This window comes from Scyliorhinus torazame, chromosome 14 (assembly GCF_047496885.1).
Source record: "Scyliorhinus torazame isolate Kashiwa2021f chromosome 14, sScyTor2.1, whole genome shotgun sequence".
NCBI classification, from domain to species: domain Eukaryota; kingdom Metazoa; phylum Chordata; class Chondrichthyes; order Carcharhiniformes; family Scyliorhinidae; genus Scyliorhinus; species Scyliorhinus torazame.
In genome coordinates, this window is record NC_092720.1 from 31,604,200 (window position 1) to 31,625,018 (window position 20,819).

At 47.3% G+C, this 20,819-nt stretch overlaps 1 protein-coding gene across 1 annotated transcript in view; it reads left to right on the plus strand.

Moving 5' to 3' along the window:
• The first annotated feature begins 544 nt into the window (after positions 1 to 544).
• The window catches only part of LOC140389282 (phospholipid scramblase 2-like), a 48,550-nt gene continuing 28,275 nt past the window's right edge, over positions 545 to 20,819 (plus strand). Inside the window, exons 1-5 of the mRNA XM_072473463.1 lie at positions 545 to 596; positions 6,232 to 6,359; positions 8,248 to 8,290; positions 9,770 to 9,990; positions 17,268 to 17,429. Of these exons, the coding sequence (XP_072329564.1) occupies positions 6,294 to 6,359; positions 8,248 to 8,290; positions 9,770 to 9,990; positions 17,268 to 17,429 (492 nt within the window). The 5' untranslated portion in view covers positions 545 to 596; positions 6,232 to 6,293. The remainder of the gene's footprint in view (positions 597 to 6,231; positions 6,360 to 8,247; positions 8,291 to 9,769; positions 9,991 to 17,267; positions 17,430 to 20,819) is intronic.

A 20,819-nucleotide genomic window follows, 5' to 3' on the forward strand; every position in this document is an offset into this window, starting at 1 on the left:
CTCCTTCCTCAGATGAATCTTCTTACTGTATTGTTCTTTGTTCTTGTACTTTGTTCTATCGTGCAGACGTTGACCAGATTGCAATCAGTATTAAGTGGGCCCTGGTTAACGCTAAAGCTCGCTCACCCAGGACAACTATTTTACCCTGACTATCAGATCAACTACGTCAGTATAGGCCTGCTTTGAAAGTGTGAGCTGCTGGTTTCTGCAACACAACTATTGCTGCATGAATTCACAATGGACAAAATTGATATCAATGTTCTACAGGAAGGCACATTCCATATCAGTCATAGGTTTAGAACTGTTTCAGTTCGACATTCTGAGACAGTCAGTTAAACTGCCAGTTCGACAGGGCTTCATGCCAAAACATTTGTAAGTTGTCTTGGGCTACTATGTTGATGTTGTTTACGGCTGTATTTATTTATTTTTAGTCAACATTTAATGCTCATAATTCCTACTCCCTCTCTTTATCTTGGCTCAATGCTTTGGATACAGAATATTGCTCAATGGTTATTTGCATCTTGACTCTGTTTTTCAGGAGTGGCGTGAAGTTGCCATAGTCCCAGATGACCATAGGCTGCTTTCAGAGCTGACAGGTGGGTGATTTAACCTGAGGATCGCCACACCTCAGGCAAGGTTGAGAAGGCAGGGCCTTCATGGATAACCATGAATAAGGGCAGCACGATGGCACAGTGGTTAGCACTGTTGCATCACAGCGCCAGGGACCCAGGTTCAATTCCGGCCTTGGATGACTGTCAGTGTGGAGTTTGCATGTTCTCACCGAGTCTCCGCGGATTTCCTCTGTGTGGTGGATCAGCCATACTAAATTGACCCTGTCTAAAGATGTGCAGGTTAGGTGGGGTTGCGGGCAGGGCAGGGGAGGGAGTGAGCTGAGTTCGGGTGATCTTTCGGCGGGCCTGTGAAGACTCAATGGGCCGAATGGCCTCCTTCTGCATTGTACGGATTCCATGAACCAGTAGTTGAGCTAGTGATTAGCACCCACCTTTAACAATGCAATGGACTTAACAACGTATTTGTTTTAGGTAGTTTGCCTACCTGTTCTCCGAGTGTCCCACCTACAGAGCTGGAGGAACGACAGCTCTGGATCTGCAGGAAGCCAGTTGTAGAGATTTGTGATGAAAAGAAAGAAATATATTTAAAAAGCATCCATGGCCTCAGGACGTCCAAAAGCATTTTACAGCTAGTCGTCGTTGGGTCGAAAGGGAACTTGCAATCAAGTTGCAACATGCAATGTCAAGCTCGTGGTTGTAGTTTTCAATTCTATTGCTTGTGGTAAATGAATGTGTTTCTCACATTTTTATCAAACATGTGTCAGCATCACCAATACTTTCATTTCCTCCCATTCAATAGCAATGACTCACGGTAGCATTGTGGATAGCACAATTGCTTCACAGCTCCAGGGTCCCAGGTTCGATTCCGGCTTGGGTCACCGTCTGTGCGGAGTCTGCACATCCTCCCCGTGTGTGCGTGGGTTTCCTCCGGGTGCTCCGGTTTCCTCCCACAGTCCAAAGATGTGCAGGTTAGGTGGATTGGCCATGCTAAATTGCCCTTAGTGTCCAAAATTGCCCTTAAGTGTTGGGTGGGGTTACTGGGTTATGGGGATAGGGTGGAGGTGTTGACCTTCAGTAGGGTGCTCTTTCCAAGAGCTGGTGCAGACTCGATGGGCCAAATGGCCTCCTTCTGCACTGTAAATTATATATATAATCAACTGCCCATATAAGGTTTGTTTTGTGCAAAGGGTTCAGACCCGGTGCCAAAAAGCTGTAGAAATTATCTTTTACTGCCATGCAGCATAGCTCAACACATGCACAGGATGGAATGCATAGTGCTAATGTTATTGAACTGGTAATCCAGTAAAGGGGGCCAGTTTGGCACAATTGGTTGGCCAGGTTGTTTACGATGCAGAGCGAGGCCAAACGCGCGCGTTCAATCCCCGTACTGGCTGAGGTTATTCACGAAGGCCCTGCGTTCTTAAGCTTTCCCCTCGCCTGAGGTGTGGCGATCCTCAGGTTAAATCACCACCAGTCATCTAACCCCCCCCCCCCCCACCTCAAAGCGGAAAGCAGCCTCTGGTCATCTGGTACTAAGGCTACATTACTAGTAATCCGGAAGCCAATAGTGCAGAGACACGGGTTCATAATCCCACCATATAAATTTAATTACCATGCCTGGAATAAAACTTTTGACTCCTTAATAGTGATTGTCGTAAAAATCCGTCTGGTTCACTAAAGGTCCTCCGGGGTGGAACTCTGTTATCCTTACCCACACTTGAAGTGACCCACAACAGTGCGGCTGACTCTTAACTGCCCTCTGAAATGGGTGAGCAAGTTGCATCAAAGCACAGAAATAAAGCACAGCGCATGTATGCACACCACGTGTGTGTGCCCACCCACATGTGTGCAGAAAGGAAGAGACTCGTCACCAGTTTCTGAAGAGCAATTAGGGCTGGGCAATAAATTAGTTTTGCCCACAATACACACATCCCAAAAATGAAAATTGCAGTGTTTGGGCAGCAATTTATAAATAATATATGTTGTGTTGGGCGCTCTGGATCCATGGAACACATACAGGTCACCAACACTTGAAATAGTGCGACACTATTTTATTAAGTCAGAAACTGTTTAACATACTTTCACTGTGGGTTAACACGATATTAGATTGAACTAAAGACCTATGCCTTGTCCTAACCAGTCGATGCACTCAGCACATGGTGAATATCTGTGCTGCAGGCTGTGAGCTCTGTCCTACTAGGAAGCTGCAGCTCGAATGAGCGGGAACTCTGGTGCCCCCTGTCTTTATAGTGCGTGTGCTCTAACTGGTGATTGGTTGCGGTGTTGCGTGTGTTGATTGGTCCCACTGTGTGTCCATCAGTGGGTGTGTCTGCACCATGATATACTGGTGTATATTATGACAATATACTGGATGGATATTGGCTGGAACAGAACATACTATCCCTTATCCAGTTATCTTGCTTTGCAACCAATGGATTACTTTAAACTGTAGTTCCTGTTGTAATTTAGGCAAACGTGGCAGCCAATTTGTGCCCAGCAAGGATCCACAAATAGGATGTTTTATTTTCTAGTGGTTTTGGTTGCAGGGTCTGTGCTGAATAGAATGCATGCAATGAGTAAATGAAAGCTGCAGTAAGGAGAAGGGCGAAGTGAGAACTGGTGAAGAGGAAGCTGTCTTGTCGGAAGGGATAGTGAGGAAAAGGTAAATGTGTGGACAGCTAAAGAGTAGGAAGGGTGATGTGGAAGAGAAGGGATGTCTCAGATTTTCCCACCCATCATCTACATAATGAATCCTGCTCTTGTCTTCAATGTTTTTTTCTGTCTCTCTGCCGGTGGCCCAGTGGTTAGCACTGCTGCCTCACAGTGCCAGGGACACAGGTTCGATTCCGACCTGAGGTGACTGTGTGGAGTTTGCACATTCTCCCCATATCTGCATGGGTTTCCTCTGGGTGCTGTGCCAGTTAGGTGGATTGGCCATGCTAAATTGCCCATTAGTGTCCAAAGGTTAAGTGGGGATACAGGGCTAGAGCGGGGATTGGACCCAGGTAGGGTGCTCTTTCGAAGGGTCAGCGCAGACTCGATGGGCCAAATGGCCTCCTTCTGCACTATGATCCTATGATTCTATGATTCTGTCATTCATGACCCATCTACCCAATGCCTTCATTTCAATAGCAAAGCAACAGTCAGGTTTCAGCCAGCATTTGTACTTATCCGTTCAGGCAGATGGAACTTGTTCTGTTACTGTCCATCTCTGTACCACTTCTAAGAAACTCACTCATACCCCTGTTTCTTTATCATAGACTGTAATCATTCTTTTCTCGTCCTCTGCACCTAGGCTTTCCATATCTCCCTTATGCCGACAACACATCTTGAGCAAAGGCACATCCTTTCCTATTTGAGGCTCGTAGTTTTCTAGTCTACAGCTTGGCTCTGCAGCTTGCCACACACAATGACAGTATCTTGCAAAGCTCAAAATAAGCGGGTCAGCCATCAATCAAAGAGCCTATTTAATATTCTCCCATGGCTTATGTATCTTATTGACAATCTAAGGGCATTTCTAAAAGTGTATTGGACACGTTATCGTATCAATGCAGGCAATAAAACAAATACTAGATAAGCAAATCAATCCGTGATAAGCTTTCATTGATGTCAATGCACTGCAGGCAGCCATTAACCTTAACTGGGGGCTCAGCAAGTGATCTGAGAAGCCTTTGCAAGAGACATGTGTAACAAGGCTTTAAATCATAGTTAGTACCTTGAACAACGAAAGCACTGAAAGGTTTTATGAGGGCTTAACAGGGACCGGGAGCAGCTAAGCGGAACATGGAGACTTGGGCCATTACCTAAATCATGATGTTGCCACCAGTCTTACCTTCCAAGGCTACTTAAAGTTCTCTTTAATATCTTAAGGCATTTTAGGTCAAGTCAGATGGAATCACAGAATGGTAACTGCACAGAGGAAAACCATTTGGCTTATCTTGTCTGGATTGAGGGCGGCACGTGGCGCAGTGGTTAACACTGGGACTGTGGCGCTGAGGACCCGGGTTTGAATCCCGGCTCTGGATCACTCTCTGTGTGGAGTTTGCACATTCTCCCCATGTCTGCGTGGGTTTCACCCCCAACAACCCAAAGATGTGCAGGCTAGGTGGATTGGCCACGCTAAATTGCCCCTTAATTGGAATAAAAAAATAATTGGGCGCTCTAAATTTAAAACAAAAAATCTTATCTGTGTTGGCGCACTGCAAGAACTCTCACTTAGTCCAACTCCACTGCCTTTTCCCTGCAGCCCTCCAGGAATGTCTCTCTTCAAATAATTATCCAATTCTCTTTTGCAAGCTTTGATTGAGCCTGCGTAGTCTTTCTAACCTGCTCATCTCGTCCCTTCCATGTGCCAATGTGTGCTTGGTGCAATCTGCTCTGGAAAGGAGCTGACTTCATGAACTTGAACACCATGAAGTTACTGCTCCATCATGGACCACATTGCCCTTGCAGCAGTCTCACTGGCAGATCAACCAGGCTACAAAAACATTCCTCATGTGTGGTTCAAAAGGTACCACATTAAGCCATAAAGTTAAGACAATTAGACCCTCTTCGTTGAATATATTCTTGGTTGGGGAGGAGGAGAGGTTTTAACCCACCCTGGCAGGGAGGGGTTGGGGTACCTTTAAGCCAGAACACTCAGCCTTACTAGATCACTTGTGTTGACACCCATTTGGTGCATGTGGGAACCTCATCACTTTGTACAAATTGGGGTCCCATTGTATCACTACAGTTCCCCATTGAATTTTAACCTGGGCCCAAGCAGGGAAGATGCCACAGTTTTCACCTTGGTGCCCTCCAAGCTAAGTGGAAATGTTTCTTTTATGTGGCATGGTAAAGCAAGAATGTTTCTTCTTGCCACTCAGTTGTTGTCTGCCTTGGGTGGACCTGCCCCCCTCCCAACCTCGTACCCCCACCCAACCACCGTCCCCATCCTGCTACCTTCCCACCCAGGACAAGTTCACCTCCGAAGATCACCTCCAAGTTCCCTTCCTAAGCTGGAATGTAATTGCAAAAACATTTCTGTGTATTTATGCAGTGGAGTTTGGGCAGTGACGACTGGCGCATTAGTTGCACAATATATTGTTTGTAAAAAAAATATTTCTGTGTATATATACAATTACAATTTGATTGTTGTCATTTTGCTTTTACTCCGTAACCCAAAAGAGAACAATTCCAACAACAGCTGATCAGCTGATCAGGACGACTTGTTTAATGTCGTGATTGTTTTTATGCCCAGAACTGTTATGAGGCAGTTCACAGATGCTGTGCACTCCCTGGTGGGTTTGTCCCAAACACTGGGTAAACATGTTTGTGTTGGATTAGTTAAATATTAGTGCTGGCTTTGAGTGAGCTGTGTTGTAACCGGAATTGGATATTCCCACCTTCACCTTCCCCGTTGACTTCCTGGATGGAAAACTACCGGGAACAAAGTGTTTTTCCTCCCCCTCCCCATGACCAGCCCCCACTCCTCCCCCACACCAGCACCCTCAATCTTTGTCGCTGCTTATATGTCAAATTTACAATCCCATTTCTAATCTTTGAAAATTTGGACATTTATGGATCCTTCTATTTGTGGTAGCATTTGTGTTGTGTAAAGATGAAAGTGTTCTCCATTGATAAAAATTAGTTGCAATAACTGAACTCTGCTTCAATCCAGCTGACCCGGGATTGCTTCTTGTCAAATTTCCTGGTCTTCAACTCCCACGAGGACCAGCCGGAATGGCTGAACAACCAGTGTCTCCATTTCCCACAAACTGTCCACCAGGGCTGGAGCATCTTCTCGAGGTACGTAAGGGCGATGCTCACTTCTCCCGAACCTTCCTTCAATATATAGAAAGGTTAGGCTGAGCGAACAGCAGGCAGCTGAACCCGTACCCTGTCCTGTCGAACCATTTCCCAGGAAAACTGTTCACACTCAGAGGGTCTCCTCACACTCAGAATTAAGAATTGATACCAACTTTGCTATTCTGAGAATGGATGGTCCTGGATGCCGTCACAGAGCGCCTTGTCATTGTGCTTTTCTCTGTCTCGGTACAGTTATTTGCCTCAAAGAGAAATGAAAGGATTGGTTCTCTGAAGTGCTTCCAATAATGACTAGCCCTCACCCTGATGCCGAGTTGGAAATGATAAGACTACATTAAAAGTAATGGAATGGAAATCAGCAGCTTCAGTCCTGCACATCGTCACATTTCCTCCTAGCCAGGAGGCCCTGTTCACTGATAGCGTCAACCCTTATATCAATGGGCAGAGGAGAAAAATAAAAAGGATTGGACTGTAATTCTTGACAAGTCATTGACAGTATCCAGTCACTGTACAAGTTTATTAAAATGCCTCCTTACACAGATGGGTTTTTAATCACAAGTAGAAGCAAGTTGTTCTTGTATCAACCATAAGTGGGGATGTTTCTGGAACATTAGCAGGAATTGCATGAAATCGCACTAAACAAGAAATGCAGGCTATTTCCTTATGCTTTTCTCCCTGTGCCTGTTAACAGATGGAGAATCACATGGACTGTGCGTCCTAGTGCGCTACATGCACTTCCAGTAACCAAGGCTTGGCCATTTTATTCTTGGTTCATTGAATATGGGCATTGCTGGCTGGGCCAGCATTTAAAGCCCATCCCTAATTGCCCCGGAGAAGATAGTGAGCTATTGTCTGGAAGCATGGCCATCCACGTGGAGTGGAAATGCCCACGGTGTTGTTAGGAAGGGATTTCCGGATTTTGAGAATTTAGAAATGCTAACGTAGTTCCCAGTCAGGATGGGGTGTGGCTTGGAGCGGAATTTGCAGCAGCTGGAGGTCCCATGCATTTTCTGCCTTCGTCCTTCTAGGTGGTAGAGGTTGTGGATTTGAGAGGTGCTGTTGAAGGAGCCTTGGCAAGTTGCTACAATGAAGTTCTAGATGGGATGCACATGCCAATGTGCATCAGTGGTGGAGGGAGTGTATGTTTAAGGAGGGGGTTGGGATGCCAAGCAAACATTCTACCTTGTCCTCAAGAGCACCTTTGGATAAAAGTGCCCCACTGCATGTTGAAAGGAATGAATGGACACAAAGTGCCTCTTTTCCCCATATCTCTATATTTTTTATGCATAGGAGAAGAGAAGACACAAATGTTGACCTTGTAGGGTGGCAAGGTAACACAGTGGTTAGCACTGCTGCTTCACAGCGGCAGGGTCCCGTGCTTGATTCTCGGCTTGGGTCACTGTCTGTGCGGAGTCTGCACGTTCTCCCCGTGTCTGCGTGGGTTTCCTCTGCGTGCTCCAGTTTCCTCCCACAAGTCCTGAAAGACGTGATGTTAGGTGAATTGGACATTTCTAATTCCCCCTCAGTGTACCCAAACAGGTGTGGTGACTAGGGGATTTTCACAGCAACTTCATTGCAGTGTTAATGTAAGCTGACTTGTGACACTAATAAAGATTATTTATTAATAGAGGGCAGGTCCTAATGTTGGATGATTTTATCCATTATCTTTCAAATTTGCAAAGCAATCTCATGAGAGATGCAAAGCGTGAAAGATAATTGAGAGACATGTGATATCAAACAGCAGGAAACGACACAAAAACCGTTGTGCAAAAACTATACTTAATTAAGTAGTATCCCACAAAAACTATCCCGGCAGTAATGTTCACATATGAAAGAAATAGAAAATCAATTCATGTCTGTTGTTTCACAGATAGAAGGCTTTCTGATTCACCAGCAGTTGGAGCTTGTGGAAGGTAAGTGATTGCAGAGGCATGCAAGGTAGCATGGGCACATCAACTTCAGTTCCAGTTTGAACTGTGTACACTGCTAACGTTTTTCTTTTACTCCCCGAAAATTGAAATAGCTTGTGTACGTAAGAGTTTTCAATAAAAGCATGAAAGTCCTATCTGCCGTAGACATTCCATCCCACATTTTGGCCAGCATTTCTTCCCCAATCAACACCAAAAAGAATGGCAGATTGGTAGGTTCATCTCATTGTTGTTTGTCAAATATTGCTGGCACAGTCTTCATGGTACAATTCCCTAAATGATACCAGTCACTCTGCCCTGCCCTTAGAAATGCTGCCAGCTGTTTTGAGCTGAAAAGGCACTTTTTAAAATCTGCCTTATACGTACTGTGTTAATAGGTAAATCTGTGATATTGCAACTGTTGCTGACTTTACCGAGCCAAGGCATACTGCCCCAGTATCTGCCCAAATTTTAATTGAGTTACCATTGTTTTTATTGGGATAAATGATATAAATGTTGAGGCTCCTCCCTGAATGACTGTGTGAATGGAACAAAGAACAGATAGTGCAGAAGGAGGCCATTCGGCCCATCTAGTCTGCACCGACCCACTTAAGCCCTCACTTCCACCCTATCCCCATAACCCAATAATCCCTCCTAATCCTTTTGGACACTAAGGGCAATTCAGCATGGCCAATCCACCTAACCTGCACATCTTTGGACTGTGGGAGGAAACTGGAGCACCCGGAGGAAACCCACGCAGACATGGGGAGAACATGCAGACTCCGCACAGTGACCCAGTGGGGAATCGAACCTGGGACCCTGGCGCTGTGAAGCCACAGTGCTATCCACTTGTGCTACCGTGCTGTCCAAATGTCTTATGATATCCCAATGTCTTCCAAATGATTTTGACCCAACATTCATATTGTTCACCCTGTGTTGCAAGTTATTGACCAGCGGCAAGCATTTTTATCCTAGTTGGGAATAAAAATATAAAATGGGCAGTCGATTAGAAATGTTCACTTGTCCATTCACTGATTCTGGAACGTCAAAGATAGCTTCCTCCAGGGACTCAAACCAGCCAAGGCTCTGTCTGGAAGGTTTGCATGCGTGCATGTCAGGGGAGGGTGATTTCAGGCTCAGCTGTGATGGCCCACAAATGGAGAATGCATAAAAGTACTGGAAATGTGCTGATGTTACCACTTCCAGGGACAATGGGGACCAGGTCATTTATTCTTGGATTTGGATTTTGTTTTGTGCACCTGTTCCTGCAGCTCCTGAATAACTTGGCTCACCATCCGCTTCCAGTAGGATAAATAGAATATTGATTTGTCAGCCTTCCTAAATCCCTTATTAATGAGGCCCTAATGACACCAAGTTCTCTGGTCTCATGAAAGGACTTCAGCAATTACTGCTGCAATACTCCAGTGTTCTGCCTGCGAGTACCGCACTGCTCTTAGCAGTCACTGTAAATTTCTTTGCTTTCAGCCTTGCTGGGATTTGAGACAAACAACAAATATGAAGTTAAAAACAAGATTGGCCAACAGATCTACTTTGCCGCTGAAGCATCTAACCTCTGCTGCAAACTGATCTGTGGGTCACGGCGATCGTTCAAAATTCACATTATGGACAATATGGGGACAGAAGTAATATGCATGAGACGGTCTGTGCGATGTACCAGCTGCTGGTGTCCGTGCTGTTTGCAAAAGGTTAGTGATGATTTATTTTTAACAAACAATTTTTTGGCATTACAAACAACAACAGTATACAAACAGTGTACAAAAAGCAATAAACATAGTGCAAACACCGACACCCGACCCTCTAAGATCTGCCTATTTAACCCCCTATTCTACGCAACCCTAGCCACCCCACCCACCCCTCCCCTGTGTCGTGTTGGGTGTTCTGATGCACAAATGATCCAACACGGCTGTAGATGGTACAACTCAGTTTTATTGTCTAAACAACTGTAACAACTAACTACTGGCTTGGGTACGTGCTTCACCAGCTAACCTGTGGACCCAGCCCTATCACTATCTTAGTGAGGCACTCAGCACATGGTTTATGTCTGAGTGGCGCGCTGTGAGCTCTGTGCTCTGAGCTATCTCCTGGTAGAATGAGCGGGAACTGTGGTGTTCCCTGTTTTATAGTGCATGTGCTCTCACTGGTGATTGGCTGCGATGTTATGTGTGCGCTGGTTGGTCCAACTGCCTGTCCATCAGTGTGTGTGTGATTGCACCATGATATGCTGATGTGGATATCATGACACCCTGCTGACGATTAATTCTCCGCAAAGAAGTCAATGAATGGTTGCCACCTCCGGGCAAGCCCTAACAGTGACCTTGTCAAGGCGAACTTAATCTTCTCTAGGCCGAGAAAGCTCGCCATGTCAGTTAACCAGGTCTCCGACTTTGGGGGCTTTGAGTCCCTCCAAGCTAATAATATCCGTTTCCAGGCTACCAGGGAGCCAAAGGCCAGAACATCTGCCTCTTTCTCCTCCTGGACTCCCGGATCTACTGACACCCCAAAAACCGCTACCTCTGGACTCATTGCCACCCTTGTTTTCAATACTCTGGACATGATGTCCGCAAACCCCTGCCAATACCCCCGAAGTTTTGGACACGCCCAGAACATGTGGACATGGTTCGCTGGTCCTCCCGCACATTTTACACACCTGTCCTCAGCCCCAAAGAATCTACTCATCCGGGCCACTGTCATATGGGCCCGGTGGACCACCTTGAATTGGATCAAGCTGAGCCTTGCGCATGTAGCGGTCGCGTTGACTCCGTTCAATGCGTCCACCCATTAGCTGTCCTCCATCTCTCCCCCAAGCTCCTGCTCCCACTTACGCTTCAGCTCCTCGATCTGCGTCTCCTCCACCCCCATTAGGTCTTTGTAGATGTAGGAGACGCTCCCCTCCCCCACCCATCCCCTAGACACTATCCTCAAGGCCGCCACCACCACGGGACTCGTGGAATATCTCGCCAGCGGGAACGGCAGAGGTGCTGTTATCAACGCCCCCAAGCTGGTGCCCCTACATGAAGCTGCCTCTATCCGCTCCCAAACCGACCCCGCCCCCACCATCCACTTCCTTATCAAAGCAATATTGGCCGCCCAGTAGTAATTACTGAAGTTTGGCAGGGCAAACCCCCTCTCCCCCGATTTCTCTCGAGCATCGTCTTCTTCACCCGCGGGGACTTACCCACCCAGCCAAACCCAAAATGATTTTATTAATCCTCTTAAAAAAGGACCGTGGGATGAAAATTGGGAGGCATTGGAATACAAATAAAAATCTTAACCATCTGCACCCTTCCAGCCAGCGACAGCGGTAGCGCATCCCATCTCCGAAACTCGCCCCTCATCTGCTCGACCAACCGGGACAAGTTCAACTTGTGTAAACGGCCCCAGTCATGCGCCACTTATATCCCTAAGTACCTAAAACTGTCTCCCACCAACCTAAACAAGTATAACAAAATTCGGCAGGAGCTGGGGAATGTGGATTGGGAGCAGCTGTTTAAGGTCAATCCACATTTGAAATGTGGGAGTCTTTGAAGGAAAGGTTGATTAGAGTGCAGGACAGACATGTCCCTGTGAAAATGAGGGATAGAAATGGCAAGATTAGGGAACCATGGATGACAGGTGGAATTGTGAGACTAGCTAAGATGAAAAAGGAAGCATACATAAGATCTCGGCGACTTGAAGCTGATGAAGCTTTGGAGAAATATCGGGAAAGTAGGACAAATCTCAAATGCGCAATAAAGAGGGCGAAAAGGGGTCATGAAATATCTTTGGCTAACATGGTTCAGGAAAATCCCAAAGCCTTTTATTCGTATATAAGGAGCAAGAGGGTAACTAGAGAAAGGATTGGCTCACTCAAAGACAAAGGAGGGAATTTATGTGTGGAGTCCGAGGAAATGGGTGAGATTCTTAATGAGTACTTTGCATTGGTATTCACAAAGGAGAGGGACATGACGGATGTTGAGACTAGGGATGGATGTTTAAATACTCTAGGTCAAGTCGGCATAAGGAAGGGGGAAGTTTTGGGTATTCTAAAAGGCATTAAGGTGGACAAGTCCCCAGGTCCGGATGGGATCTATCCCAGGTTACTGAGGGAAGCGAGGGACACTATAGTTGGGGCCTTAACAGATATCTTTGCAGCATCCTTGAGCACGGATGAGGTCCCGGAGGACTGGAGAATTGCTAATGTTGTCCCTTTGTTTAAGAAGGGTAGCAGGGATAATCCAGGGAATTATAGACCTGTGAGCTTGACGTCAGTGGTAGGCAAACTGTTGGAGAAGATACTGAGGGATAGGATCTATTCACATTTGGAACAAAATAAACTTATCAGTGATAGACAGCATGGTTTTGTGAAGGGAAGGTCATGTCTTACAAACCTAATAGAATTCTTTGAGGAAGTGACAAAGTTAATTGATGAGGGAAGGGCTGTAGATGTCATATACATGGATTTCAGTAAGGCATTTGATAAAGTTTTCCATGGCAGGTTGATTGAAAAAGTGAAGTCGTATGGGGTTCAGGGTGTACTCGCTAGATAGATAAAGAACTGGCTGGGCAACAGGAGACAGAGAGTAGTGGTGGAAGGGTGTGTCTCAAAATGGAGAAAGGTGACTAGTGGTGTTCTACAGGGATCCGTGCTCGGACCACTGTTGTTTGTGGGTGGAGTTGCAGATAGTGAGGAGGACTGTCAGAGAATACAGCAAAATATAGATAGATTGGAGAGTTGGGCAGAGAAATGGCAGATGGAGTTCAATCCAGGCAAATGTAAGGTGATGCATTTTGGAAGATCTAATTCAAGAGCGGACTATACGGTCAATGGAAGAGTCCTGGAGAAAATTGATGTACAGAGAGATCTGGGAGTTCAGGTCCATTGTACCCTGAAGGTGGCAACGCAGGTCGATAGAGTGGTCAAGAAGGCATACAGCATGCTTGCTTTCATTAGATGGGGTATTGAGTACAAGAGTCGGCAGGTCATGTTACAGTTGTATAGGAGTTTGGTTAGGCCACATTTGGAATACTGCGTGCAGTTCCCGTCGCCACATTACCAGAAGGATGTGGATGCTTTAGAGAGGGTGCAGAGAAGGTTCACGAGGATGTTGCCTGGTATGGAAGGTGCTAGCTATGAAGAAAGGTTGAGTAGATTAGGATTGTTTTCGTTGGAAAGATGGAGGTTGAGGTGGGACCTGATTGAGGTCTACAAAATTATTAGAGGTATGGACAGGGTGGATAGCAACAAGCTTTTTCCAAGAGTGGAGGTGTCAATTATAAGGGGTCACGATTTCAAGGTGAGAGGGGGAAAGTTTAAGGGAGATGTGCGTGGAAAGTTTTTTACGCAGAGGGTGGTGGGTGCCTCGAATGCTTTGCCAATGGAGGTGGTAAAGGCGGGCACGATAGCATCATTTAAGATGCATCTAGACAGATATATGAATGGGCGGGGAACAGAGGGAAGTAGATCCTTGGAAAATAGAAGACAGGTTTGGGAAGATAAAGGGTCTGGATCGGCACAGGCTGGGAGGGCCGAAGGGCCTGTTCCTGTGCTGTAATTTTCTTTGTTTTTTGTTCTTTGTTCTAAACAATAGCTCCCCCAGCCAACCCTCATTACCTCTTGCCTGGACTACAAGCATCTCGCTCTTTGTCATATTCAGTTTATATCCCGAAAACCCGGCCAAATTCCCTTAAAGTCACCATGATCTCACCCATCCCTGCCCCTTGATCTGCTACATAAAAGAGCAGGTCGTCCGCGTACAGCGAGACCCTATGTTCCACCCCCCACCGCCCCCCGATCCAGCCCCTTCCATCCTCTTGAATCTCTCAGAGCAATTGCCAGCAGCTCTATAGCTAACGCAAACAGCAGTGGGGAGAGGGGGCATCCCTGTCTTGTCCCCCGGTGCAGTCAAAAATAGTCCAGGATCGTCATATTCGTCCTTACACTAGCCTCCGGAGCCTGGTACAACAGCCAACCCAGTCGGTAAAGCCCCTACCGAACCCAAATCATCCCAACACCTCCCATCGACCCTCCACCCGATTGAATGCCTTCTCCGCATCCATGGCCACCACTACCTCAACCTCCCTACTCTCCGGGGGCATCATAATCAAATTGAGCAGCCTTCTTATATTGGCCACCAACTGCCTGCCCTTGACAAACCCAGTTTGATCCTCCATAATCACATCCGGCACACAATCTTCAATCCTGGAGGCCAAAACTTTGGCCAGCAGCTTGGCGTCCACATTAAGCAGTGAGATCAGCCTATAAAATCCACATAGCTCCAGGTTCTGTCCCGCTTCAATATTAACGAAATAGTGGCCTGTGACATTGTCGGGGGCAGCACCCCTCTATCCCTCGCCTCATTGAAAACCTTGACCAACAACGGCCCTAATATCCCCGAGATTTTCTTGTAGAATTCCACCGGATACCCGTCCGGCCGCTGTCCCTTACTCAACTGCATTGCCTTCAAGCCCTCAGCTATTTCTTCGGCCCTGATCGGGGCCCCCAGCCCATCCACCAGCTACCTGCCCACCCTTGGGAAGGTCAGTCCGTCCAAATAGCTCCTCATCCCCTCGGGCCCCGTGGGGGGTTCCGAGCGATAGAGTCTGCTGTAAAAGTCCCTGAACGCCCTGTTTAGCCCAGCCGAGTCCCCTACCAGATTCCCGTCCCCATCGACCACCTTTTCTATTTCCCTGGCCGCCTCCCTCTTCTTAAGCTGCTGTGCCAGCATTCTGCTGGCCTACTCCCCATGTTCATAAAACGCCCCCCTCGCCTTTCTGAGCTGCTCCACTGCCTTTTCTGTGGACATCACCCCAAACTCAGCCTGCAGCCTCCTTAACAGCCCCACCCCCGGGGTCGCCGCATACCTCATATCTATCTGTAGGATCTCCTTAACCAGTCGGTCCGTCTCTGCCCTAAACATCCTGTCCCTATGAGCCCAGATCGAAATCGGCTCCCCTCTCACCATTGCTTTCAGCGCCTCCCAGACCACCGCTGCTGAGACTTCCCCCGTGTCGTTGACCTGCAGGTAGTTCTGCATGCACTTCCTCACCCTCTCGCACACCGCCTCATCCGCCAACAAGCCCACATCCAATCTCCATTGCGGGTGCTGGAAGCTCTCCCCACTAACCTGCAGTTCCACCCAATGTGGGGCATGATCCGAAATAGTGATGGCCGAGTACCCAGTGTCCACCACCCCCGCCAGCATGGGTCGACCCCCCCCCATCTGCTCCATGATCCCTATCAGTTCCTTTGTCATTGCTGGCACTCTCCCCCTTTTCGGACACGACCGGTCCAGGCCAGGGTCGATGACCATATTAAAATCCCCTCCCATCACCAACTTGTGCAAGTCCAGGTTGGGTATCTTCCCCCGTACCCTCTTTATAAATTCTACATCACCCGTTAAATTTAGGTTCCAGTCGATTGTAAAAGATCCCTTTCGCACTATCTCAAAGAAGAGGAGAGTAGTTCAGCCAGCGTTTGTTCTCAACCAACTTTATTGGAAAAAAGCTGATCATCTGGCCATTACTTGAATGTTGTTTGGGGACCTTGCTGAATGCAGATTATCTGCCACATTTCCTAAATAGCGTCAGTGTCAAAAAAAAAAGGTCTGGAATACTTGCCCAAAATGTATCACTTTTTAAAACTTATTTCAGAAGACATGGGCCTCATTGGTAAGGCCTTACACTGGCAAGACCATGACAGAATGCAGTCAACCCTACATTGCTGTAGATTTGGAGTCACATCTAGACCAGATTTCCTTCCCTAAAGGGAGATTTATGAATTTATATGCGCTTTTATGGCAATCAATGATAGCTTCATGGCCACCATTACAGAGAGTAGATTTATATTCTTGATTTATTAATTTGGTTTAAATTCCATCAGTTACTCATGGTTGAATTTGGATCATTTCCTGGTCCCTCTAGGCCACAAGCCTGGCGAGATTAGTACTATGCCAACATTGCACACGCTGCAATGTAATCAAAGGAGCTGGATTCTCCGGTCTCCCAGCCTCGTGTTCCTCAGCCATTCGCTGGTGGCGGGATTTTATCCTTCCGCCTCTTGTCAATGGGTTTTCCCATTGAAGCTACCCCATGCCGTAGACGGGGGGGGGGGGGGGGTGTTGGGAGGGGGGGAGTGGTGCTGCTGACAGGGAAACAGAATCCCAACAGCTGGAGAATTCCGGACAAGTTAAACATCTGCCTTACATTTTGACCCATAATGAATTAAATAAAAAAGCTTTCTTACATAGTTTTCTCATATTGAGATTCGCAAGTAGGAATTTCTTAGCCAATGGCCTATAGCGATGCTACTCCAGGGTTTTGTGAGGAATGCTTATTGTGTAACAATTAACAACAGACTAAATAATATCAAAGACGATGTCATGGTACACGGGAATTGTTTCATCGAATCCCAACGGTGCAGAAGGTGGCCATTTGGCCCATCGAGTCAACACCAAACCTCCGAAAGAGCACCCCACCTAGGCCCACTCCCCTGCCCTATCCCTGTAACCCCATCTGACCTTTGGACACTAAGGGGCAATTTAGCATGGTCAATCCACCTAAACTGCATATCTTTGGACTGTGAGAGGAAACCGGAGCACCTGGAGGAAACCCACACAGACACGGGGAGGACGTGCAAACTCCACACAGTAACCGAAGGGTGGGATTGAACTCACGCCCCTGGCACTATGCGGCAGCAATGCTAACCACTGTACCAACATGCAAAGCTGTGACCAATGGAGATCCCTCATGATTTGGAATACCTCTAACAAGTCTCCTTTTAGCCTTTCTTTGTGAAAGGAAAAGAATTCTTACTTCTCCAATCTACCATCGCGAAGTCCTTGGGAGCTATTCTCGTGAAAGATTTCTGCACGGTTTTGAGCTTGAAGCTGCTTACTTACCCACGACACAATAAATGCAGTACTGATATGCGGCTGTTTGCACAACTTTGTTTTATTTTCTTTGCTCTAATCTATTTCATTCACAGTTGGAAGTGCAAGCACCGCCTGGTGAGCCCATCGGATACATTGTCCAAAAATGGCACCCGTGCTTGCCGAAATTTGTTATTCAAGATGAAAACAAAGCTGCTGTTTTGAAGATCCGCGGTCCATGCTGTCTGTCTAGCTGTGGCCATTCAATTAACTTTAAGGTATGCCCTTTACAAGATTCCAAGGGGTGTGTTATTTACATTGGTCCAGCGAGTACAAAGAAAGAAAAGCAAAACACTGAAGGTGCTGGGGATCTGCAATAAAAACATTAAAATGTTGGATATTGTTAGCAGGTCAGGCTGCATCTGTACAAATTGAAACGGCCGTTTAGAATCCAGTACAACGCTTCTTCGGAATAACAATTAAAACATTGGATCAGAGGACTGGAAAGTGGCTAATGTAACACCAGTATATAAGAAGGGAGGGAGGCAGAAGATGGGAAATTATAGGCCGGTTAGCCTGACGTCGGTCATTGGTAAGGTTTTAGAGTCTGTTATTAAAGGTGAGATTGTGGAGTACTTGGAAGTGCATGGTAAAATAGGACTGAATCAGCACGGCTTCGTCAAAGGGAGGTCATGTCTGACAAATCTGTTCGACCTCTTTCAGGAGGTAACAAGGAAGTTAAACAAAGGGGAACCAGTGGATGTGATTTATTTAGATTTCCAGAAGGCTTTGACACGGTGCCACATAGGGAGATTGTTAAATAAGTTCAGAGCCCGTGGTATTAAGGGTAAGATCCTGGCATGGATAGATGATTCGCTGACTGGCAGAAGGCAGAGAGTGGGGAGAAAGGAGTCTTTTTTTTTTAGGATGGCAGCTGGTGACTAGTGGTATGCCTCAGGGGTCTGTGCTGGGACCACAACTTTTCACAATATACATTAATAATCTGGAAGAAAGACCTGAAGGCACTGTTGCTTAGTTTGCAGATGATACAAAGATCTGTAGAGGGACAGGTAGTATTGAGGAAGCAAGGGGGCTGCAGAAGGAACTGGACAAGCTAGGAGAGTGGGCAATGAAGTGACAAAGGAAATACAATGTGGAAAAGTGTGAGGTTATGCACTTTGATAGGAGAAATTTAGGTATAGACTATTTTCTAAATGGGAAAATGCTTAGGAAATCAAAAGCACAAAGGGACTTGGGAGTCCTTGCCCGGGATTCTCTGGTATCCGGCGGGGCGGGCCGTACAGGCGCCAAAGAGTGGCGTGAACCACTCCAACGTCGGGTCGTCCAGAAGGTGCGGAGGATGGCTAGGCCGGCGCTGGAGTGGTTTGCGCCGCGCCAACCGGCGCCGAAGAGCCTCTGCCAGCTGGCGCGAGTTGGCGCATGCACAGGAGCGCCAGCGTGTTTCCAGAACCGCTGCCGTGATTCTTGCACATGCGCAGGAGGGTTCTTCTCCGCGCCAGCCATTGTGGGGCTTTACACAGGCCGGCGTGGAGGGAAAGAGTGTCCCCACAGCACAGGCCACAATGGGGGCCCACCCCAGGGCCGGATCCCCCCGCGCCGCCCTGAGGACTCCACAGGCCCCCTCAGAGCCAGGTCCCGCCGGTACAGACCTGGTCTAATCCATGCCAGCGGGACAGGCCAAAAATGGGCGGCAGCTCGGCCCATCGGGGAGCGGAGAATCACCGGTGGGGGGGGGGGGGGGGGGGGGGGGGGGGACACTGCCAACGGCCCCCGACCGGCGCGGCACGATCCCCGCCCCCGCCAAAAAACCGGCGCCGGAGAATTCGACAGCCGGCGTCGGAGCGGCGGGGCGGGTTTCATGCCGCCCCCCCGTCGGAGAATCCCGCCCCTTGTTCACGATTCTCACAGGTTAACGTGTAGGTTCAGTCGGCAGTTAAGAATGCAAATGCAATGTTAACATTCATGCCAAGAGGGCCAGAATACAAGACGAGGGATGCCCTTCTGAGGCTGTAAAAGTCTCTGGTCAGACCCCATTTGGAGTACTGTGAGCAGTTTTGGGCCCCATATCTAAGGAAAGATGTGCTGGCCTTGGAAAGGGTCCAGAGGCGGTCCAGAGGAATGAACAGCTTGTCGTACGAGGAACGGTTGAGGACTCTGGGTCTGTCCTCGTTGGAGTTTAGAAGGAGGGGGGGTATCTAATTGAAACTTACAAGATACTGCAAGGCATGGATAGGGTGGGCGTGGAGAGGATGTTTCCACTTGTCGGAAAACTAGAAGCAGAGGACACAATCTCACACTAAAGGGACGATCCTTTAAAATAGAGATGAGGAGGAATTTCTTTGGCCAGAGAGGGCCAGAGAGGGGTGAATGTGTGGAACTCTTTGCCGCAGAAGGCTTTGGAGGCCAAATCACTGAGTGTCTTTAAGACAGAGATAGATACGTTCTTGATTAATAAGGGGATCAGGGGGCAGCATGGTGGCGCAGAGGGTTAGCCCTGCTGCCTCATGGTGCCGAGGTCCCAGGTTCGATCCCGGCTCAAGGCTTCTAGTACAACAATTCTCTTAAAATGTGCACCATTGGTATTATTCCTCATTCCTCCTGATAATAGAGGAGCCTCCTCTGTATGGATGGGCAGCATGAACATTCTGCATTTAGTTATGAGATGTTGGTGTCGATTGAACATCAAAGAGAGATATCAAATGTTGCACCATGTTCTAATAACGCTATTTGTCATTTGCCAGTCAGTCTCACAAACTCTGAAAGAATGAAAACACTTGGATTTTTAGAGTCACAGGATGTCCAAAAGCACTTTACAACCAGTAAAATGGTTTTAAAGTGCAATCATTGTTGTAGGTCCCGCAAAGGGAAATAAGAGAAAAGACCAGATAACAAACAATTGTATTAGTTCGACCACAGCTGAAATACCGTGAAGTTTTGGTCCCTTTATCTAAGGAAAGATATACCGGCATGGGATGCAGTCCAGAGAAGGTTCACTAGGTTGTTCCCGGATATGGTGGGGTTTTCTTATGAGGAGAATTGAATAGGTTGGGTCTGTACTCACTGGAGTTTAGAAGAATCAGAAACAACCTTCTTGACAGGATAGGTGCTGAAAGATTGTTTCCCTTTGTGGGCGAGCCTGGAAACAGAGGCATAATCTGAGAGTAAGGGGTCGTCCATTTAAGAATAGTGGGTCTGTGGAATTTGTTACTGCAGAGAGCTGTAGAGGTTGCGTCATTAAGTCTGTTCAAGGTTGAGATAGAAAGATGTTTAATCAGTGAGGGAATGAAGGGTTATGGGGATAAGATGGCAAAGTGGAGTTGAGGGTTATCATATCAGATCCATCATGATCTCATTGAATGGTGGAGCGGACTCAATGGGCCGAATGGCCTACTACTGCTGCTATGTCTTATGATCTAATGATCATCACTTCAAATCTTCCCGCAACTCCCCACCAATTTCAAGCATAAGGTTGGTAGAGGTGAGGACCATCTGGAGATAGTAACTAATCAGGGTGGATCAAGGACCAACATAAATAGGATAACACAAGCCTCGCCAACCTTGGGCAGATATCCTCACTGCCTGCTGAAGAGAGCAGGTCTAAATTACAGTCACCCAGCTCCTGGTGGTTAGCTGCCCACTTGCCCAGT